Source organism: Typopeltis vanoorti, chromosome 22 (genome assembly GCF_054136105.1).
Source record: "Typopeltis vanoorti isolate ZY-2024b chromosome 22, IOZ_Tvanoo_1.0, whole genome shotgun sequence".
In the NCBI taxonomy this organism is placed as follows: Eukaryota; Metazoa; Arthropoda; class Arachnida; order Uropygi; family Thelyphonidae; genus Typopeltis; species Typopeltis vanoorti.
The window spans coordinates 54,596,212-54,618,082 of record NC_143570.1 but is presented as its reverse complement, the minus strand read 5'-3'; the positions used below and the strand labels follow the sequence as shown (position 1 = coordinate 54,618,082).

Below are 21,871 nucleotides of genomic sequence, written 5' to 3'. Positions count from 1 at the left end.
GCTTAATGCTATGCATTATGGGAAGAGCTACTATCCAGACCTTTACTGAGGTCTCATCACTGGAAGCCATGTAATGCAGAAGTGAAAAAATTTTCAACAACTATCTCTAATCCAGAATATTTTAGTAATAAGGTGTGAAACCTTTTAACTACTTGTATATGGGAGATACATGACTTCTGCATTACTTCAACCTTGGTATCTCTTATGAGTCTGGCTCCCACTGATGAGACTTCAAATAAAGGTCGAAACTGGTCTGGGTAGTGTCTCTTCCCATAATGCATAGCATTATGCATGTCAATAAGGATATGTGCCTTGCATTATTGGATACTAAGGCAAGTGATGTGAAGTCATTAGCCTCTATGTACAAGTAGCCCAGTTGTGAAGTTAATTCACATGCAAACTTTGTTTGCTTACGTTTGGATCAAGGCTGAAACCAAGAATATAGTTTCTCGGCATCTTCAAATTATAATAAAGAACTTGTTCAACTATGAAATAGTACTATCCCTTTAGAAAGGGATATCTGTGACTAAATTTAGCTATGAGCAGATAAAAAAATATGGGAACTCAAGAGATAAATCTTAGTAGTCCATGAATAATAATGTAAATACAGCATAAGAATTGTAACCAATAAAGATTCAAATGCAGATAACCTATCTTCAGTTATACTTGATCCATTCAGTTTCCAATTCATTTCACAGATTTATTTTCAAACTGAGGATTTTCATTACAATTTTTGAAAAGCATAGTATTAATGAACTAGTCATTTCAGAAGACTTTTTTTTTTTTTTAATCTATTCGATTGGTCTGGATGTTTGCAAATGTCTAAATAGTATATAATTTTCATCAGCTAGTGTAAGACTACATCCTTTATTAAACAATGCCTGAAATGACTTGAAAAAGTATCATGTTTGGTCTTTTGAGTTTCTTGAATAAGTCGAAAGAAATGTTTTGTCATTTAAATAATGCTTTGTTATAATTCATTATTATAATTTCCCACATGCATAATTTGTTAACATGTCTCATGCTTCTGGACTCTGGATAAAGGAGGATTTTACATTATTATTATTAGTCACCTCCAGGGAGTCCAAAGACTCATCGAGGGAGGGCATCTGCTCTACAGCTCTGCTTCCACCACTCACAATCCACCAATTGACTACAACTACACCAACGCCATCTACTGCCGACTGCCACCACTATTTTTTCCACAGACAATCACAAACATCCATGCCCAAGGCGGGATTCGAGCCCGCAGCCTCTTGACTGGAGAGCGGGCATGCTAACCACTCAGCCAGCCAGGTTGGCTAATCCACAAAATTCCATTCCCCAAATAAATTTTTTGTTAAGTTATTTATACTGGACACTTAAGTGTTCCAGTCTAAAACTTCAGTCATGGGTGGCCATATTACATTAAGTGGAATAAGTTTATTGCATAGTTCAAAATTTTTCATTTATGAAATAAACTCTTTTGTATTTATATTAAAATAACTTACCTTCCCATATAATCTGAAGTCAGTGTTCCTAAAAATCCACATGAAGCACCCAGTTCAGCCAAAACAGTACAGTTATTAGATGCATTTCCTCCTCGCTGCCAGTAGTGTTGTAATGCTCTGTCAGTTGAAAAATAAAATTATTACTTTTACTGCACTGATAAATAAAAGAATGCTAAACATATACATAATTAATCATAAGTTAAACAGATTATGTTCTAAATCAGGAGTCTCAAACTCAACTGGACCGCGGGCCATTTACTATAAAAGTGTATCTCAAGAGGGCCGCAAAAAATTTTCGACTAAAAAAAACCTGCACTAATTAGAATCGAAGGGAAGTAAAAAAATGAGTATAAATAAAATGGAAAATTAATAATAAAAATTTTATTTATTCTAAGTCATTACAGAACATATAAAATAATAGTATAATGATTATGACAACTCAAAAAAAATAATAATATAAAGAATATTTTTATTATATTAATATTTACAATAGATAGCATTTAATCCAAAATAAATCGAAATTAAATTTTATTTGAATAAATCAAATATTTATACATCCCAAAAAAAGTATAAACTCTCATTAATAACCATTACAAAAATTTACAGAGCCTCCTGTCAGTTTGAAATTTTTTGTGTTTGTGTTGAAATAAAATACTTCTATTTTTTGGGGGGGGGGGGGGGGGAGAAGTCTATATTTTGGGAATTTTTTGAATGTTACTGAAAATATTTTGGGGAAAATTAATATTTTCTGGTTTATACATATATATATACATATTTTTTTTTTTTTGTTTTCAAACACGCTACTGTCTTTTTGTACTTGTTCTGTTATTACAATTTTAAGTCTCTGTAATTCTTTATATACTTCTTTGATTGTGATACTTGAAGATGTTAATCAATTCAACAAAACTAGTAGTATCTTTTCAAATATATTATGTCATCTTTTTATCTCTCGGTATCAGTCATTAAAGCTTTTTCATATATATTTATAAAAATAAATTTAACTGACTAGAACCCGAGAAAGTATAACAAAACCTTTAATACATCACAACTAGTTTCATCGGTGCTCCGACTTCTTCAGGTGAGAAATACAAAACATAAGATATAAAATAACACGGTAAAAAATGAACTTTCCAGCTTAATAAAAAGCAGAATAGTAACAGTCATATTTGAATAGGTGACCGCGTGCTACCGTTGGCATGAGTAGAATGTGTGCGACAGCTAATTTTTGAGCGCCAGTACTGGATTACTGCGCTATGGGAATCAGGCAAATTGTAGCTAAGATTATTGTTTAAATGTGAAGGGTCCAGAACTATTTCTTTTGATTCGATGATTCTTCTTTCGAATTCATCCTTGCAAATATATAAATTAGTAGTGCGTTCCCAGTCAACTTGATGTGGCTGTTCTTCAAGGTTAGAGTTTGCCGAGAAAAGGGCATGACTTGAAAGGACGCTCGCTCGTGTTCTATTGTAGGAGATGTCACGTCTATGTTCCTCAAGACGAAGTGAAACAGATTTATCTGTCTGGCCAAAATAAGGTCGACCAAAGCTGCATAAAACTTTATAAACACCAGGAAAATGCAGATGGTTGTGTTTTGGTTTTGGTCGACTCAGAAAAGAACGAAGTTTTGGCAGCGTAGTATAGTCGGTCTTTATGTTGAATTTTTTCAAAATCTTAGCTAGTTTTGGGGTAAGAGTGCTGATAAAAGGTAACTGTATATGAGTGATAGGGTTGGAGTCATCTTCTTGTCGAGGATGTTGGCGTGGTCTCAAACGTTTCATGATGTTACGAGACGAATATCCATTATTTAGGAAGGTGTTTTTTAGGAAGTTAAGCTCTGTTTGAAGGTCTTCTTCTGTGGAAATGAGACATCTTGCTCGATGGGCGAGGGTGGAGATGATGCCCAGTTTCTGAGGTGGGAAGTGATGAGAAGAACCATGCAAATATCTATCAGTGTGGGTGGTTTTTCGAAAAATCGAAAATTTAAGACAGTCAGGAAATCTACTGATCTTTAGATCCAAGAAGGGGAGAACGCCATTAATCTCTAGTTCTGATGTGAATTTAATGTTTTGATGTTGGTTATTTAAATGGTTTAGGAAGTTTTGCAGTTCCTCTAAACTATGTCCCCAAATAAGGAAGACGTCATCAATGTAACGTAACCACAGTTTAGGTTTCAAAGTAGCTGAGGAAATAGCTTTCTCTTCAAAATCTTCTAGAAAAAAGTTAGCTAAGAGATAGAGGGCTGCCCATAGCTAAACCGCTAGTTTGTTTGTATATTTTATCTTCGTAGCAGAAATAGCCGGAATTGATGCAGTGAGTTAGAAGAGTGAACACTTTTTTAGAAACCTTGTCCTTAAGAAGACTCAGAACTTCATCTGTAGGAACATTCGTAAACAGAGATACGATGTCAAAACTCACCATTCTGTCTGAGTCTAAAAGATTCAAATTTTTTATTTTTGAGATGAAATCTTCAGAGTTTTTGATGAAGGAAGAAGAATTGCCAACTAAATGTTTTAAAGAAGCTGCAAGATATTTAGACAGATTGTACGTAAGTGAGTCAATCCCTTCCACAATAGGTCGTAAAGGGGTGTCAACCTTATGGATCTTAGGCAAGCCGTACAACCGAGGAATGAGGGGATGGAGAGAGCGGAGAGATAGTCTTGTATGTCTGGGAAGTTCAGAAGTTGATTTCAGAAGATTGTTTGTACGGTTATGAAGTTCTCTTGTGGGATCACTTTCTAGCATAGAATACGTATTAGAACTTAACAAGTTGTTAATCTTAGAACGGTAGTCAGCTTTGTCTAAGATTACAGTTGCATTCCCTTTATCAGCAGGTAAGATAATAATGTCATTGTTGTTACGAAGTTGGTGTATTGCTTTCCTTTCTGTCGGCGATAGATTATCTGTAGGACGACGACTATTGTTAATGGTAAAGATGGCATCGATCCTAAGTAGATTCGCAGTTTGTTTTGGTAATTGTCCAGCTGCCTTCTCAACTTTCGTAAGAAAGAGTTCTTTAGGAATGAAGGTCGGAGAAGGAACGAAGTTAAGGCCCTTTGAGAGCACACTAAGTTCTGCAGGAGAAAGTGTGTGAGAGGATTTGTTAATCACAACATTTTTTAAATTTCGTGAGTTGATATGGGATTGGCGAGTTTGTTCCTGTTTAAGTTGGTTGAATTTTCTGATAAGAATTAATTTGTTTGAGAGTTGCGATCTAGAAGCACGGAGAGAGCTCATGTTTTTAATATCAATCCAGGACTTGTTATCTAAAGATGAATTTAAGTTATTTTCTAAAGAATCTCTTTTGCGGAACAAAGAAGACAATGTTGACTTGGTATCTGCGATTCTTTCATATAATAAATCAAGTTTAGCCTTGTGATAGATATTATGAGCACGTTTAGTGCGAATCGATTCTTTGAAATTTAAAAACTTTGGGATGACAGAGTGAAATTTGCATCTTTTCAGAAAAACTAACCTATTAATAAAAAGTCCAATTTTTACCAGAGTTTTTTCATAATCCTTGATAAGATGTACATTAACCTCGTCAGAAGGTATATAAATATTGTTGAAATTAGGGTTTACTCGGGATGTATACATTTATAAAAATAAATTTAACTAACTAGAATCCTTTTCTCGGCAAACTCTAACCTTGAAGAACAGCCACATCAAGTTGACTGGGAACGCACTACTAATTTATATATTTGCAAGGATGAATTCGAAAGAAGAATCATCGAATCAAAAGAAATAGTTCTGGACCCTTCACATTTAAACAATAATCTTAGCTACAATTTGCCTGATTCCCATAGTGCAGTAATCCAGTACTGGCGCTCAAAAATTAGCTGTCGCACACATTCTACTCATGCCAACGGTAGCACGCGGTCACCTATTCAAATACGTGACCGCGTTCTGCTTTTCTGCTTTTTATTAAGCTGGAAAGTTCATTTTTTACCGTGTTATTTTATATCTTATGTTTTGTATTTCTCACCTGAAGAAGTCGGAGCACCGATGAAACTAGTTGTGATGTATTAAAGGTTTTTGTTATACTTTCTCGGGTTCTAGTCAGTTAAATTTATTTTTATAAATGTATACATCCCGAGTAAACCCTAATTTCAACAATATATATATATATATATATATATATATATATATATATAGTTGCATAATATAATTATAGTAATTTAATTTCAGTATTTTATTTTTTTCCCCAACACTTGACGTTTATTATTAACCAGCCTGTTAAAATTTTGACTCAAAGATTGTGAGCATACAACCTTCATTATGGCAGAACGGTTGACGTCGGTTAATCTTGATCTTTGGGCTGTTTTGTTACCTTTCATAGATGAGAATAATTGTTCACATAAATAGATGCTTCCAAAATAACATTGAATATTTGCTGCAAACTTTTTTATTTTTGGATATTTTTGACCTAAATAACTGTATATTTTTGGTACACCAACTTTTTGGTATTTTGCTTTTAGAATGGAATCAGTTTGGAAATCAATAAGTTCCATTGGAATAAAAATAGGAGCTTTTTTGAAATTAAAGGAAAAAGGATCTGCAAAAAGCGAAAAAACTGCTTCTTGCTCCTTAAAATCTTTAAATCGCCTATCAAATTCTTCTTTTATCTTTTCTAGTTTGGGACAATATTGAGAAAAGGTAAAACTTGGATTCTTATTGTTTAACTGTTCACACATTGGAAAGTAATTTAGAATATTCTCTTTTAAATGATTTTGAAACAAAACTAACTTGCATCTAAAACTTGCCAGTGCATCATAGTGTGTGTTATTAACTGATCTTTCACGTGAAGTTTGACATTTAAATCATTCAAATGTCCTGTAATAAGAATGCTAGATCTTATACCCATGTCTGATCATTACGAAATGCAACATCATGATTTTTTATTTCTAGGAACAATTTGATCTCCTCTAAAAGTTAAAAAAAAAAGCTTTTTAGAACCTTATGACAAGATAACCAACGAATCTCTGTGTGTGGCCCTTCAAATTCACTCTCCAAGTCTTTTAAAAATTGTGCTAACTGGCGGTGATTGAGGCCTCTGGATCGGATGAAGTTCACAGCATTTGTCACAGGCTTGAGTACACTGCTCATTTCCAACACTTTGGAGCACAGGACCTGCTGATGAATGATGCAGTGGAAAGATTGCAGTTTTGGAATGTCTGGATGCATTTCCCTTAACTTTGTTGCAAGTCTTGACAAAACCTTTATTTTTGACTGTCATTGCTGGAGCACCTACAGTTGTCACTGCTACGAGCCTGTTCAGAGGAAGTTGGAATTTTTCAAAAATGTCTTCCCCTGTAGTGATTCCATGGATGGGAATCATTTCCAAGAACTCTTCAGTAATATGCATGTTGTCGTTCGCAAGCCCGAAGAAACAAAGCAACTTGAGCCAAGCTGTGAATATCGAAACTTTCAACAAGTGCAATGAAAAGCATTGTACGTTTGCGGATATTTCTTGCAACTGATCACGCAGATTATCTGCCATTTTGGTTATTCTTTCCATCACAGTATTTCTGGACAAAGAAATATCACAAAATACTTGCACATTTTTGGGACATACATTTTCAACTGCTTTTATCATACACTCCTTAACCAAGGAACCATCACTAAAAGGTTTGGAATGTTTCGCCAATAAATAGCTCATTTCTTAACTGGCTCTCACTGCTCATTCATTATCTTTCATAATTTTTTAAAATACTTGTTAACTTTGAAGTGAATTCTTCATACTTCTTAATTTTTCTTCTCTCAGTTTACCGTCAAAGCGTGAATAATGTTCTTTGTGAATTTTATCATAGCACCTTTTATATTATATTCTTTGGCAACACTCATAGTTTCGTTACAAATAATGCGCGCAATTTTGTCCTTTGTTTCAGTGCATTAGTAATTTAATTCCCATTTTTCTTGAAATTTTCTCCTCTCATCAGCAATTTTTCTTTTTCTTGTTGGCTTGGAAAGTGACATTGCCTTGGTGTATAAATACATTATTAATATTATTAACAATTTTTATAAAAATGTTTGAATAAAAACGCACAAAACTGTAGACCAGTGCACGATACAATTGCAAATAAAAATAAAAAGGATTCTCTCACTGCTAGGTTGTCATTGAATCGTGCGCACTGAACTTCAAATATCACTGATTGACTGTAGCAGGCAATTATAAACTCATAGCTGGATTTCCATGAGTGCGTATGCTGCATGTCACGTGAACAGCTGGTAGCCAACAGAATTCAACTTTTTCAGTAAGCTACCAGCAGTGTGCTATAAATTAACAATGAAAGCATAAATACAGTTGACGATTGATTAGGATCGGATCTAACATTGAAATTGCGATATAAATTTTTATTACTGCAATTACATTATAGCAGGTCATTGCATCATATTGTAACTATAAATGTTGTATGAAAACGAATAAATTGATACTGTATTTACTCGAATATAACTCACACTTTTTTCCCCAGAATTAAAGCTAAAAAATCATGGTGCAAGATAAATGTGGGGATTTTTAGAAACTAAAGTTTTCAGAAAAAAAACTGAAAATGTGGATGACTTACCAAGAATCTCCTCTTCGTTATAGCTACTTCCAGCCTCGAGTGCGGTTTCCTTGTGTGCATTGTCATCTTCTTTCCCATTATTCCAAGTAAAAATTACAAGTAATTTACAAGATTTCAGATACGTAATGAACACCTTTCACGAATGTCTGAGAAGTGAAAGCAGAATGTAAAATAGACAGCAATGGTAGGCCAATAGAGATAAAACAGCTAAGAAAATGTGGATATGATTGGTGTGGTATTAACAAAAGATCGCGTTACCAAAACACAAAGTCAAGCGACATTTTTGAGCTGAAATGCTAATTCTCTTCAACCAAATTTCATATTATCTGAAACTGTCATAACAACATTCACTCCATATGTCTTAGTTTTAACACGTTTACGAATTTTATTGAAGTTTTGTGTTTGAGTTAGTGGGGCACTCACACACATCTAACTAAAAACAATAGATTTTAGTTAGATACTGTGTTTGCTGGTGAAACATATGGTTTTGCTAAAGTCTAAACGGCATGGTTAATGTGGCGGGGGGGAAGAGACATGTGACTCATTAGTTAGTGCAGTTTTTATACCAGTTGTCTTTAAACACACTAAAGAAATATATTACACATGTTGAAAAATATATTACACAGACAGCAAATGTCTCTGTACTTTAATCAGTAGTACAATAAAACTACTCGTTTTTCTTGCATCTGCAGTATAATTGCAGTTGGAAAAGGAGTGTTGTTTATTACTATGGGGAGCTAGTTATCGTCCCGAAGTGAAAGTGGTTAAACTTTATTTTCATGTGCGATGTACAGTACATGCAAAACTTTTTAATTTCTTTTTTCATAAAGTAAAATCAGGGTATAAGAGTGAGAGTCATATGCAAGGGCGAGTTATATTTGAGTAAATATGGTATTTCTGTTTTATTATAAAAAGCAACCATCCTTTCAAACAATCCAAGGGGATTGTTTGAAAAGTTTGGTAAAAAATCACCTTTACCTTCTCAACATAGTCTCCATCGAGGTCTACACATTTGGTCCAGCGAGTTTTCAATTTTTTTCATCCCATCTAAAAAGTAGGATTTGTGAAATTGTACAAATTATAATATTCATGAAATCCTTGTTCAAAGAAATTTTTTCCCACTGAGCCAAATTTTTAAGTTTGGGAACAAGAAGTCACAAAGGACCAAGTCTGGAGAATATGGTGGATGTGGAACCAATCTGAACTTCAATTCGTGCAATTTTGCCATTGCAGTGGCCAATGTGTGGGATGGTGCATTGTCTTGATGAAAGAACACTTTCTGTATTCCAATTTCTTCAGTTCTTCTTTTAAATAATCCAACAATTTAAAAAACACATAATAGAATTATGTTATTGTCATATCATTTTCTAAATAGTCTATCATGATAATTCCTTGAGAATCCCAAACAACAATGGCCATCACCTTCCCAACTGACAAAACGGTCTTTGCTTTTTTCAGTGCTCTTTCACTGGGCATTGTCGACTGCTTGGACTCAGGTTTGTAGTGGTGGATCCAAGTTTTGTCTACAGTGATGAATAGATGCAAAAAATCCTGTGAATTGCGATTAAGCATCGCCAAACACTGTGCTGAAATGTCTTTTTGCATGTGTTTTTGATCAACAGTCAACAATTGCAGCACCCATTTGCGCACATAGATTTTTCATGTGCAATTTTTCGTGCAGGATATTATACACCCATTCAGCCGAGATGTCTACAATCTCAGTAATCTCATGCACTTTCATTTAGCAGTCTTCAATAACGATACCATGGATTTTGTCAATCATTTCCTTCGTAGTGACCTCAGTCAGGTGTCCAGAGCATGCTTCATCTTCAATGGACTTACGACTGTAAACAGAGGCTATTTATTGCTACCGTTATTATTATTTTTATATATAATTTCCTTTCTTACTCTACTTCCTCTATCTTACTATTGTTTATCCACGTTCTGTATTTATTAGTCGTATGCCTATGAACACTGAAAAATTTATTTGTCAGACTGCACCATCAGCATATCAAATATTCGGCATAAGACTCAATAAAACTTCTGGTAGATCTCTCTCTCTCTCTTTCTTATTAGCATAACTTCCTTCAACAAAGTTTATATAAACAGTCGTGGTTCTTAAGTAATAAAACTGTGCTTTTAATGCCTTAGTTGTTTTCCACTCACAAGTCCGATTTATTTAGGAACAGTGCAGTTGTAAAATAAAGGATCAGACAGCAATCTTTTAACAAATAATTAAAACACATTTATTTACATATAATACATGAATTAAACAATAGGGAGATTGCTTTCTCTATCCATTTATAAAATCTTTAGCATGAAATGAGAACCCTTTTATTTCAACATTAAATAATTTCTTTAATTCAAATATTTATGTACTCTCTGCTTACAATTCCAACTTATTAAACTTCTAGTATACTCACAAAGAGGTTAGCTAACTCTCTGTTAAGTTAATTTTACAAATTTTATATCAACTTCCAACATGCCAATTGATTCTCTTAAAAACACTTCTTATTACTATTGAACAATCTCTTAAAAGTCATCTACAACCTACTATGAGAGGGAATATACAAAAAGTATGAACTTACAAAAGACTCTGCATCGCACATTCAGTCAAAAGTCTTTCACTACAGTCTTATGGCATTTCTTTCATCTCAGATCTCGAGTTTCCTTTAGGAATGTCTGGCATTCAGCAGTATCTCATCGGGAAAATAGTGGGCTGTGGACTGCGACTGTCAAAAGGTTGTTCTCCCATGGCAAAAAAGAAAATCTTCCGAGTGAAGTTGCTTCGGGTAATTTACATTGCCTTATTTCCTCTGCTTGGGCTCGCTGTAAGGCCTGGACAACTGGCTTTTCTATCTGCCATTTCCAACAGCTCTAACTGCCACCGCTAATGACTGTAATTGCCATCAACTGACTCTTATGGACTCCCGAATCTGTTCCCCTCTCTCTCTCTCTCTGGCGATGAATGACTGGAAGTCCTCCCTGCTTGGCTCTGTCCCTTTTTATTATGCCTACTCTCAGATCTTGCACAAAGGGTTGTAACCCCCTAAGAATTCGGCATGACCCTTTCATTTTCTTTTTAGTTTAACCTGCTCTTTGTTCTCCTCCATGCAATCTTTTGATCATATTTTGCCGGGCACGGAAACTTGTCTCTAAAACTAGCGGACCTCTCTAATACTTTGCTTCTCCTTTCGGGCTGCGGAAACTTCTCTAAACCTAGTGGCACTCTTGAAAATTAACTTTAAAGGTGTTAGCAAAGAGCTTGTAAGCAACTCTTATATACAAAACTAGTAAACAACTTGCCTGCGCTCTTACATCACTTACATATATACAAAGTTCCCCGATGGCTAAGCATTGCCTTTGTTTTCGACGTTAAAACAGTAAATACATTCACTTCCCACAGGGTTAACTACATTAGTATTTTTGCAAAATATACATAGAAACAAACAAGGTTATTTACAGTTCTCATGGGACTTGACCCATGTAAAAAATCAATGTAAAGCACTTTGATATTTTTAAGCTACATCGAGATTTTACATGACCACATTTAAACTCATTTATCCCAAAATAAATAGTCTTTAATGCTGGTGCAGAGTCATGCTGAAGTCATATTTTCATATACGAGTAACCAAAAGGTGTCATACCTTATTAAATATAAATATGACCTCAGCATTACTTCAACCATAGTATCACCTCTGGGTCTGGCTAGCACTGACGAGACCTCAAAGGTCGAAACTAGTCTGGGTAGTGACCTTCCCATAATGCATAGCATTATACATAACCGTAAGGATATGTGCTTTGCATTATGGGATACTACGGCAAGTGATGTGAATTCATTAGCTTCTATTTATGAGTTGCCCCAATCCTGATTATATTTCAGGTGTAAACTTTGTTTTGCTTACACTTGGATAAAGGATTAAACCAAGTATATAATTTCTTGGTATCTTTAATTAAATTATTATTAGAATCTGGTGAAACATTTATTCAGTTAATTAGACTAAACGTGCTATCACGTATTATAACAAATCCCAATGGGGTCGATAGTCTCATTGTGGTTAGTCTCATTCAGTTAGCAATACATCTTACAGACATTCATTCACTCTAAGCTCCAAAACATTGATCATACTTTGCCTCCATAATGGATCCCACAGAGTTGAATTACTTGTGAAGAACTCAGCTCTCATTCTGTTGTACAACTTATGGAGGCAAGGTATGATCAATATTTTGAAGCTTAGAGTGTGAATGAATGTCTGTAAGATATATTGCTAACTGAATGAGACCAACCACAATGAGACTATCGACCCTATATGGAAAGTTTCACCAGTATCTATTTGGCACACACCTCTCAGTAGCTAATATATTTCAATCATATTCTTTCTCTCTCTCATTCTATCTACCCATTGTGTAGATTACATTATCTCAATCTGTCCTCTAAGCTGATTAGCTGATATTCCAAAATCTTGATATTATCATTGTTGTAACCTATTCTTCTTATTCTATTCTATTAACTTTCTTATACTTTATATCCTACTGGCTGCACCATTTATGTTGTGTCCCAATTTACGCTTTTTATTCTATTTTATAATTTCCTCTTATCTATTTTCTTCTATATCTACGCTCGAGATATCACCAAAACTTATACCAATATCTAAGTTATTTCTCCCCTTAGTACCCCTAATATTTGTATTTATACTGCGCCTTTTGGGATATTTAGTTTAAGATATTATATACAAAAACAAGGAGAAAGAACTCAAATATGTCTGAAAGTGAAACAATGTTGCAGTCGTGACACTTTATCTCGTTTCTTAACATTAATTTCCCGCGTGATTAGGTTCGTATTTTTCAAGTGGTGCATTGGACAGCAATTTCAGACAACTCTTTTATCATTGACCAAAGGTTTATTAAATTCCCTAACATGGTACAATTCAATTTTTATGATCACTCAATTTTATGCTAAACTAAATACTTGCAAACTAACATTAGCTTATTACAAGTAATTAGGCTATGATCCTATAATGAGTATTACGATCATGCCGCCAAAACAATTCAACACATAAATTCACTTGACATGGACAAATAAGATTAATTCACACTATTTAACTATTCAAACTAAAGTAGATTAACCAAACCATTTACTGCACTAACACATAACTAGTATTACGATCATGCCGCCATACACATTCAACACGTAAATTCATTTGACATGGACAAATAAGATTAATTCACACTATTTAGCTATTCAAACTTAAGCAGATTAACTAAACCTTTTTCTGCACTAACAACTATGACATTTTAACTTTCCAATACATTACAATAGACATGCAAAATTCTCAGGACACTTAATTATTCACATAACATTAACACTAGCCAGCTTACTTTTAATATATTCTGTCAGATACTAAAGTCCTAGTATAAATTTTCCTTGGTCACTTCAACAGTTCCGTATTAGAATAATGATACTTATCACATACAAATTTTAGTTAACATTAGATATATTTTACAGTACCTTTCTTTCTTGGGTTTTTCATATGGACCTTTACCTTCTTCTGATTGAACTATCTTGATGTGACCCCTTCGACAATCTGCTTCTCCTACGTTCCTTTTGGAGTTGAATTATGCTTACACGGTCTTAAACTTTCGTAATTCAGGACACTTTTTGAATCATCTAATCGGCTGTGCAACTCGCCACGTGGACGTCGATTTCTTTACTTCTTTCCCCTTCTCGTAGTTGTCACTGAAGTCGAAACACAAAGAATATGTTTCCCTTTCCTTGACTTTATGGCATTCTTCGCTTCTTATTTAGGAAATACGGAATCGAAATCCCGCTCACTTTCGTTTCCGTGTTGTGGCGTGGAGATATAACCCCTTTCTCGCCACTCAGGAAAATCCCGTGAAATCCCTACGAAAGAGTGCGCGAAGGACTCCCTTGGAACAGAATCAAAACCAAAACCAAGAAAAGCCTCGTGTGGGGGGGGTCCAACCCTTTTATACCTGTTCTCCTAACGGCACTTTTTCTAACTTCTTTTCTCCGCCCCTACTTGTTTTTACTTCACCGACCAATTAGGGTGGCGTTTTTCTGCCAAACGTCCTTTGATCGGCAAGCCCGTAACGATGTTTCAATCCGGGAATCAGCCCTGAGCGATAGTCTGTTGTTTTCCTTTGCTAGCCTCTAATTTAATCCCCTTTCCAAAATTTTTCTATGAATTTACTTAACAACTTAATCTCTAGCCTCTCACATACCATCTTTTATGACTAATCCCTTTTCTGTCTTATTTAAATTTTCTCTTTTAAATCATATCACAATATTAATATATTCTTTCTTTTGTTAGTTAGTTTAACAAAACCTTAATATTTTATATATTTTATTGGATGCAAGAATCTTTTCTTTTTTTTATTAATTCAACTGTTATCTTTTATGCAGAGTTTTATTTATTTATTTTATTTATTCTTCATGTTACACCATGATAGCTGAGAATTTTACATTCTTAAGATATCAGGGTGTAACATCATTTTTAACCACTATATCCTTTTTCATCCCTCTGAAATACAGACAACCAGATCTGCATACAGAAGTCAAGGTATGGTATGATTGAGGTTCTGTACAATGGCACCATCACATCTTTATGTCCCAGTCTCGTTTCACCATGACAGCAATCTACCTATGCAATGGGTCTCCTGAATTCAAATCTCTGCTGACCATAATCCAAAGACCTCTTGCTTCTGCCAATATAACCACGAAAAAGAGCATACAGATTTCCATCTCTTAGAATCCCAGGTTAAACCTGGGATTCTAAGAGATGGAAAATGTCACACTTAGTGACATTAAACTAGTATCCCAGTCATTAGGCAAGCACGTTTCAAGCCTATTTAAATCCTCCTAAAGAGCCACTACATTGGGATAATTCTTCACAGTTTCATATCATCTGAAAGTAACTGCATTCTTTCTACTATCCATTATCATCAACATAAAGAATAAACAACCCAGTTTTGTAAGTTACAAAACCTCACTTATTACCTTCCCTGATACCACTTCCCCAAAAAAAATGTATTTGATATTGGTCAGCCAAATATCTAATCCCATTTATTATAATTTAAATATTAACTTGAGGCAAGTGTGATACATCATAATATATGCATTTTCCTCCTTGTTTGGTTCTATAAAGCTTGTAATAAAATTTAACCAGATTAGTAAAGCAATTCCATGCTTCTCACTATAAAAAATCTGCCTAATTGACATCTATTTCTGTGCATGAGCCCTTCACAATGTTTTTCAAAATCCTAACTTCTACTTTTGAAGAAATATAAACTGGTCTATAGTTGTAAGATTCCATGTTAGGACTACCTTTATGCAATGCCACTATCCTAACCTATCATCTTCCTAATCTGTAGTACTCTTTGTAACTGGTTGACAGTAATTACTGTCACTTCGTTAGAAGTGACAGTAATTACTGGATGAGATTTTGCCACATTCCCATAAAATGTGGCAAAATCTCATCCAGATGAACTACCTTGCTGACATCCAGAGTACTTAATATTTCAAATATTCCTTTCATTCACTTGTAATCCATCCAACCCATCCTATAGAAACAGCACTTGTTCACACCAAATTGAAACCAAGATAAAGTAATCGTTAAACAGTTCAACAATGTCACCTTCACTTTTTGCATGGAATTTAAATTTACTGGCTGAGAGGGTGGCAAGAGAGCAATTAATGCAATTTAAGCAAAGGTACAACAGGTGCTATACTACTTAGAGGGGGGGGAGACTTCTGCAATGAATCCGTTGACTCCATGGGCACTACAACAATTTTAATATGAGAACAAAGTTTTGTTAATTTGATAAATGAAGCAAAAAACTGTAATAATTTCTTTAATTTCAAAACAGGAAAAATATTCCTTATATTCTGCTGTTATCAGCAGAATATAAGCAACATCTTGCAATGTACTTGAATCATCATGAGAAAAATTGAAATCATTTGAAAAATCAAACGTTGTACACTACCGATATTATTAGTGTGTGGGTTTTTCCTTGCCTAAACTAAATTACGAAATCATTATTATTAGACCTAGTAACCTGCAGAGAAAAAAAAAAAAAAATGGCAGCGGCATTTTCATTCCATGATTTTAATTTAGATTTCAATCGTTTCGTTAAGTGTGAGGTCTGTTATATGCATTTCTTCGATTACATAAATGATTTGTGGATGTTTAATGCAGATGGAAGAAGGGTGTGTGCGAAGTGTGACCTGAACGAGGAACTGATGAATGCGAATATGAAATTAATGACAGAAAGTGCTAGTACCGATTGTGTCGCGAGTGCACGTGTGAATGAGAGGGATGGTGAGAAAGAGAGGCAAAAAAATGTTAAAAAATCAGGAAAAAAGAAAAAGAGCGATTTGACAACTGTAACGGATGTTAAAAGGGACGAAAGTGAGGTGGAAAGAAACGAAATTGAGAGAACGAATGAAAGTAGAAATGGCGTGATGCAAAAATCGCAAGTAAAAAAAATCGAAAGCATAAATGATAGCGAAAAAAGAATGAATGATGGCGAAAGCTGGACACATGTTGGAACGAAAGTACTGAACCAAAGAACGATGAATGACAGTAAAAGTGAGAAGAATGATAGCGAAATTAATAAAACATTTAAGGAATAGAACAACGTAGTTAAGGATATAAATTAAATTAAACTTTAATAAATATTTTCCGATATTTTGGCAACGTCACACTGCCATTTTCTAAAGGAACTTACAAAAAAGTTATGTGCACGTAGGCACTACAACACAGAAACTGGGAATGAAGAGATGAAGCTATTGTTCTCCTAACAGTCCTGATGGTGCCCTCTAGCGGGCTAAGTAGGTGTTCTTGGCCGTTGGGCTGAAGGTCTGCAGATGTAGGCCTCCCAAATTTGGGGCAGTCGCATACAACCAAATTTGTTGAGGTTTGGAGAATTTCTTAGGGCTGAGGCTGATTCCATAAAGAGTCTTTCAAATTTGTAGTTGCTACGGTGTATCACTGTAGCTTTCTTCCATCGTATTCTGTGGCGTGTATCCAGAGCACGGTCCGCAAGCCCAGAATGACTGTATTTGTGAAAACGGATGTAGTCCTTGTGTTCCGAAATTCTGATATTCGCTGTCCTGCCTGTTTGGCCAAAGTAAGACAGTTTACAGCTGCAAGGGACCTGGTAAACACCAGGTAGGTCTAGGGGAAGTGGTTGGTCTTTAGTGGAGCGGATAAGGGATGCCAATTTTCTGTAAGGTTTGTAACAGGAGGTCAGGTCATGTTTTTTTAAGATTTTGGTAATCTTTTCCGAGGTGCCTCGGATGTAGGGAATGGTGATGGATTTAGAGTAATCCTTGTTGTGGGGGGAGGGGATCTGTGGTTTGTAGGTTCTAATATTTTTTGGATTTTTTTGGGGGGTAGCCATTGGCTGAGAAAGTGTTGAGGATGTGATTTAGTTCTGTGTTTAGGGACAAGTCGTTTGAACAGATTAGTTTAGCCCTATTGTATAGTGTTTTCACTACTCCATATTGTTGTGAGGGGAGGTGGTGGGATTGTTGGTGAATGTATCTGCCTGTATGGGTGGGTTTTCTGTAAACTGAGAAAACCAAGGATCCATTAGGCTGGCGGGTGACTAGTGTGTCTAGGAAAGGGAGGCTGTTGTTTTTCTCTTTTTCCAGAGTGAATTTGATTCTGTGGTGTTGGTTGTTTAAGTGTGTTAAGAAGGAGAGAAGTGTTTCAGAGCCATGTGGCCAAATAGCGAACACATCATCAACGTAGCGAAGCCATATGGCTGGTTTTTGTGGGGCAGAGGCTAAGGCTTTTTCTTCAAAGGTCTCCATAAAGAAATTGGCCAAGGGTGGGGAGAGTGGTGAACCCATGGCTGTCCCCTCTATTTGTTTGTAGAATTTTCCCTGCCAAATGAAATAGCCTGAGTTCATTGTGAACTGAAATAAAGCTGAGATATCGGGAGAAAATTTAGCTTGGATTAGCTCTAAAGTTTCCTTGAGTGGGACATTTGTAAATAAAGAGGACACATCAAAGCTGGCCATTATTTCCTGGTGTTTACCAGGTCCCTTGCAGCTGTAAACTGTCTTACTTTGGCCAAACAGGCAGGACAGCGAATATCAGAATTTTGGAACACAAGGACTACATCCGTTTTCACAAATACAGTCATTCTGGGCTTGCGGACCATGCTCTGGATACACGCCACAGAATACGGTGGAAGAAAGCTACAGTGATACACCGTAGCAACTACAAATTTGAAAGACTCTTTATGGAATCAGCCTCAGCCCTAAGAAATTCTCAAAACCTCAACAAATTTGGTTGTATGCGACTGCCCCAAATTTGGGAGGCCTACATCTGCAGACCTTCAGCCCAATGGCCAAGAACACCTACTTAGCCCGCTAGAGGGCACCATCAGGACTGTTAGGAGAACAATAGCTTCATCTCTTCATTCCCAGTTTCTGTGTTGCAGTGCCTACGTGCACGTAACTTTTTTGTAAGTTCCTTTAGAAAATGGCAATGCGACGTTGCCAAAATATCGGAAAATATTTATTAAAGTTTAATTTAATTTATATCCTTAACTACGTTGTTCTATTCCTTAAGTGTTTTAATAATGCATGACCAACGTATATGCCTGTCTACGAGAATGATAGCGAAAGTTGGACGCATGTTAGTCCGAAAGTACGGAAACAAAGAAAGATAAATGAGAGTGAAAGTGAGAATGATAGTGAAAGTTGGACGTATGTTGGACCGAAAGTACGGAAACAAAGGATGAATGAGAGGGAAAGTGAGAAGAGGGGGTCGAGAGTTAGAAAGTTAGAAAGATTTAATGATAGAGAGAATGTGTTGTGAGGTTCGGAAGGTGAATTGGATTGGATGAAGCAAGAAATGAAATGGATGCGGAATGAAATTAAGAGAATTCAGTCAAAACTATTAAAATAAATCATGATGGCATGAAAGAGTTAACGAAAGATGAGCGAGTGGCATTGTATGGCGACTCCATTATTAAAGGTGTACTAGAGGATAAAATGCACAAGGTATGTTTTCCAGGCGGTAAAATGAGTAGAGTGATTGAGGCATTGAATATGAGGCGGGAGCGAGCAAAAGAGTTAATTGTATTAATTGGTACAAATGATTAGAGAGAGAACAAAGAGCATGTCAAAATGAATGTCAGGAGACTGCTTGGAAAGATAGAATAGTGTGATAGGAAGGGTAGTCAGTGTGTTGCCTAGGTATGATTGTGGTGAAATGAGGCAGAGAGCAAGGATTATGAATGATATTCTGGCTGAAATGTGTGAGGAGATGGGAGTACAGTTTATTAATGTGTGGAATGAGTTTGAGGGATGAAGTGAGCTGTATGGGAGCAATGGATTGCATTTGAGTGGTTATGGTGTGAGTTGCTTGGAGAGACTGCTGCTGGAAAGCAGAGAAGTGAATAGAGAGAATGAATCAGATCGGGAGGGGAGTGATGTGGAAGAGCAGGAGAGTAAGACAGGAGAGATTGAAGAGGTGGTTATAAATGGGGAAGTGAGTGGTATGAGTATAGAAAATGAGAGAATCGGTGTGCAAGAGGAGCAGGGAAACGGGGAGGCTCAGGGTGGACAAGGGTGCACAGCGTGAGAAAGGTGGATGCTCTGAGAGGAGGTGAGAGCATGTGTAGAGAGGAAAGGAATGGGATGACCGGGGATCAAGAGGAAACAGTTAGAATTGAGAAGGGTTTTAAAATGAAGAAGCAGAAAGGGAAATGGCCCCAGTCCAGCATGGAGAGATCATATCGAGTGAGTGGCATCAGTGGAACTAGCTGTAGATCCAGAAACGAGTTGTTATGTTTGTATACCAATGCTAGAAGTATAAGAAACAAGGCGGATGAAATGGTTGCACTAATTGCATCTGTGCACCCAGAGATTGTCGGAATAAGTGAAACATGGTTGGAAGAGGATGACATCCTGACAGGAATAGAGATGGAAGGGTATGATGTGTTTCGTGAGGACAGAAGGGGTAATAATGGAGGGGGAGTGCTATTGATGATAGAGAAAGAGTTATGTCCATATAAAGTAGAGATGCAAGAGGGAAATAATCTCAGTGGTTTTGAGGCAGTATGGTGTGAGATAGAGGTGAATGGAATCAAATACTTAGTGGGATGTTGTTATAGACCAGGTAATGTGGATGGTGGTGATAATGAAATGTACAATCAAATTAGCCAAGTAAATAGGAAAAGGTTGATCATTATGGGTGATTTTAATTATGGCAATATAGACTAGAATGAAGAGATAGCAACTGGAAGTAAAGAAAATGAGTTTCTTGAGTTTTTGAGGGATAACTACCTCAGATAATACGTAACAGAGGGCACACGAGGATTAAGGGTCTTGGATTTGGTCATCTCATCAGAGGATGTAATTATCAATGAGGTGTCAAATCACCCACCAATTGGTGAAAGTGACCATGAGGTGATTACCTGGGTGCAATACAGAGAAAAAAGGCATTGTGGAGGCAGCATAAGAGAAGTAGAATTAACCAATTTCATGAGGTTTACAAAGACTAGGCAAGGAGGATGACTTGGTTGGTGAGAGTAGCTAAAGAGAGGTATGAACAGCAGTAAACTAACGAAGCCAAAAAGAATCCTAGGGAGTTCTTTCGATATGTAGCCAGCAAAAGAAAGAATGATTATGGAAGGATGACATTGATTGGAGGAAATGGTATAAAGACAGCTGTTGCAGAATGTGTGGTGAAGATACTTAATGAGCAGTTCATAAAGATCTTTCAATCTTGTGAATGTGACTTCATGGAGAGATTAAGAGCAGTTGATGATGGGGAGGAGAGACTGACTGTAAGTGAGCAAGAGGTGTTTGGGGAGTTGAGTAAACTAGATGTAAATAAGGCTGTGGGACTTGATAATATATCACTGCGTATTCTGAAGGAATGTGCCAGAGAGTTGACCTGCCTTGACATATTTTTTTAATACGAGTCTTGCACTTGGTCATATCCCTAAAGAGTGGAAGGAGGGCAAGATTGTGCCACTTCATAAAGGAGGTGATCGAACTCAAGCATCAAACTATAGGCCTATCTGTGTGTCAGGTGTTGTGGTTAAGTTGTTGGAGAAGCTTGTGAGAACTAGGATCCAGAGTTGGGTTGACAACAGTGGTATAATCTTTGATGGACAGCATGGATTTGCTAAAGGGAGGTCATGTTTTAGTAATCTACTTACTTATTACAATAAAGTGACTGCTTCCTTGGACGGAGGAGAAGGATACACAGTAATACACTTGGATTTCGCAAAAGCTTTTGATAGAGTACCTCTTGATAAGTTGACAGTCAAACTAGAGCAGATGGGGTTGGATATTAGATTAGTGCATTGGATTGGAGACTGGCTATCTGATAGGTAATAATAAGTTGTGTATAGGGGTGCAATATCCAGGAAAAGGAAAGTCACTAGTGGAGTGCCTCAGGGGTGTGTTTTAGGGCCATTACTATTTAACTTGTGTATTAATGATATTGGCAAAGATTTGGATGGAGATATTCAGTTGTTTGCAGATGATGCAAAGTTGGGACGAACTATAAAGAGTAGTGAGGATGTTGTGGCCTTGCAAGAAGACTTGAATAAATTGAGTCATTGGGCACAGAAATGGGGATGCGAGTTCAATGTTGCAAAATGTAAGGTTTTAAAATTTGGAAAACAAAGATGGGATGCAGAATTTATGCTTGGCGAGAATATATTGTTGGAAGTAGAGAAAATAAGAGATCTGGGGGTGATAGTGGATAAGGATCTAAAATTTAGGGGACACATCGTCAAAATTGTGAAGACAACACAAAGACTTCT

At 36.1% G+C, this 21,871-nt stretch overlaps 1 protein-coding gene across 1 annotated transcript in view; it reads right to left on the bottom strand.

Moving 5' to 3' along the window:
- LOC150094424 (ketohexokinase-like) overlaps positions 1-21,871 on the bottom strand; it is a 103,255-nt gene that overhangs the window by 67,688 nt on the left and 13,696 nt on the right. Inside the window, exon 2 of the mRNA XM_090412314.1 lies at positions 1,491-1,607. Within this exon, the coding sequence (XP_090268440.1) occupies positions 1,491-1,607 (117 nt within the window). The remainder of the gene's footprint in view (positions 1-1,490; positions 1,608-21,871) is intronic.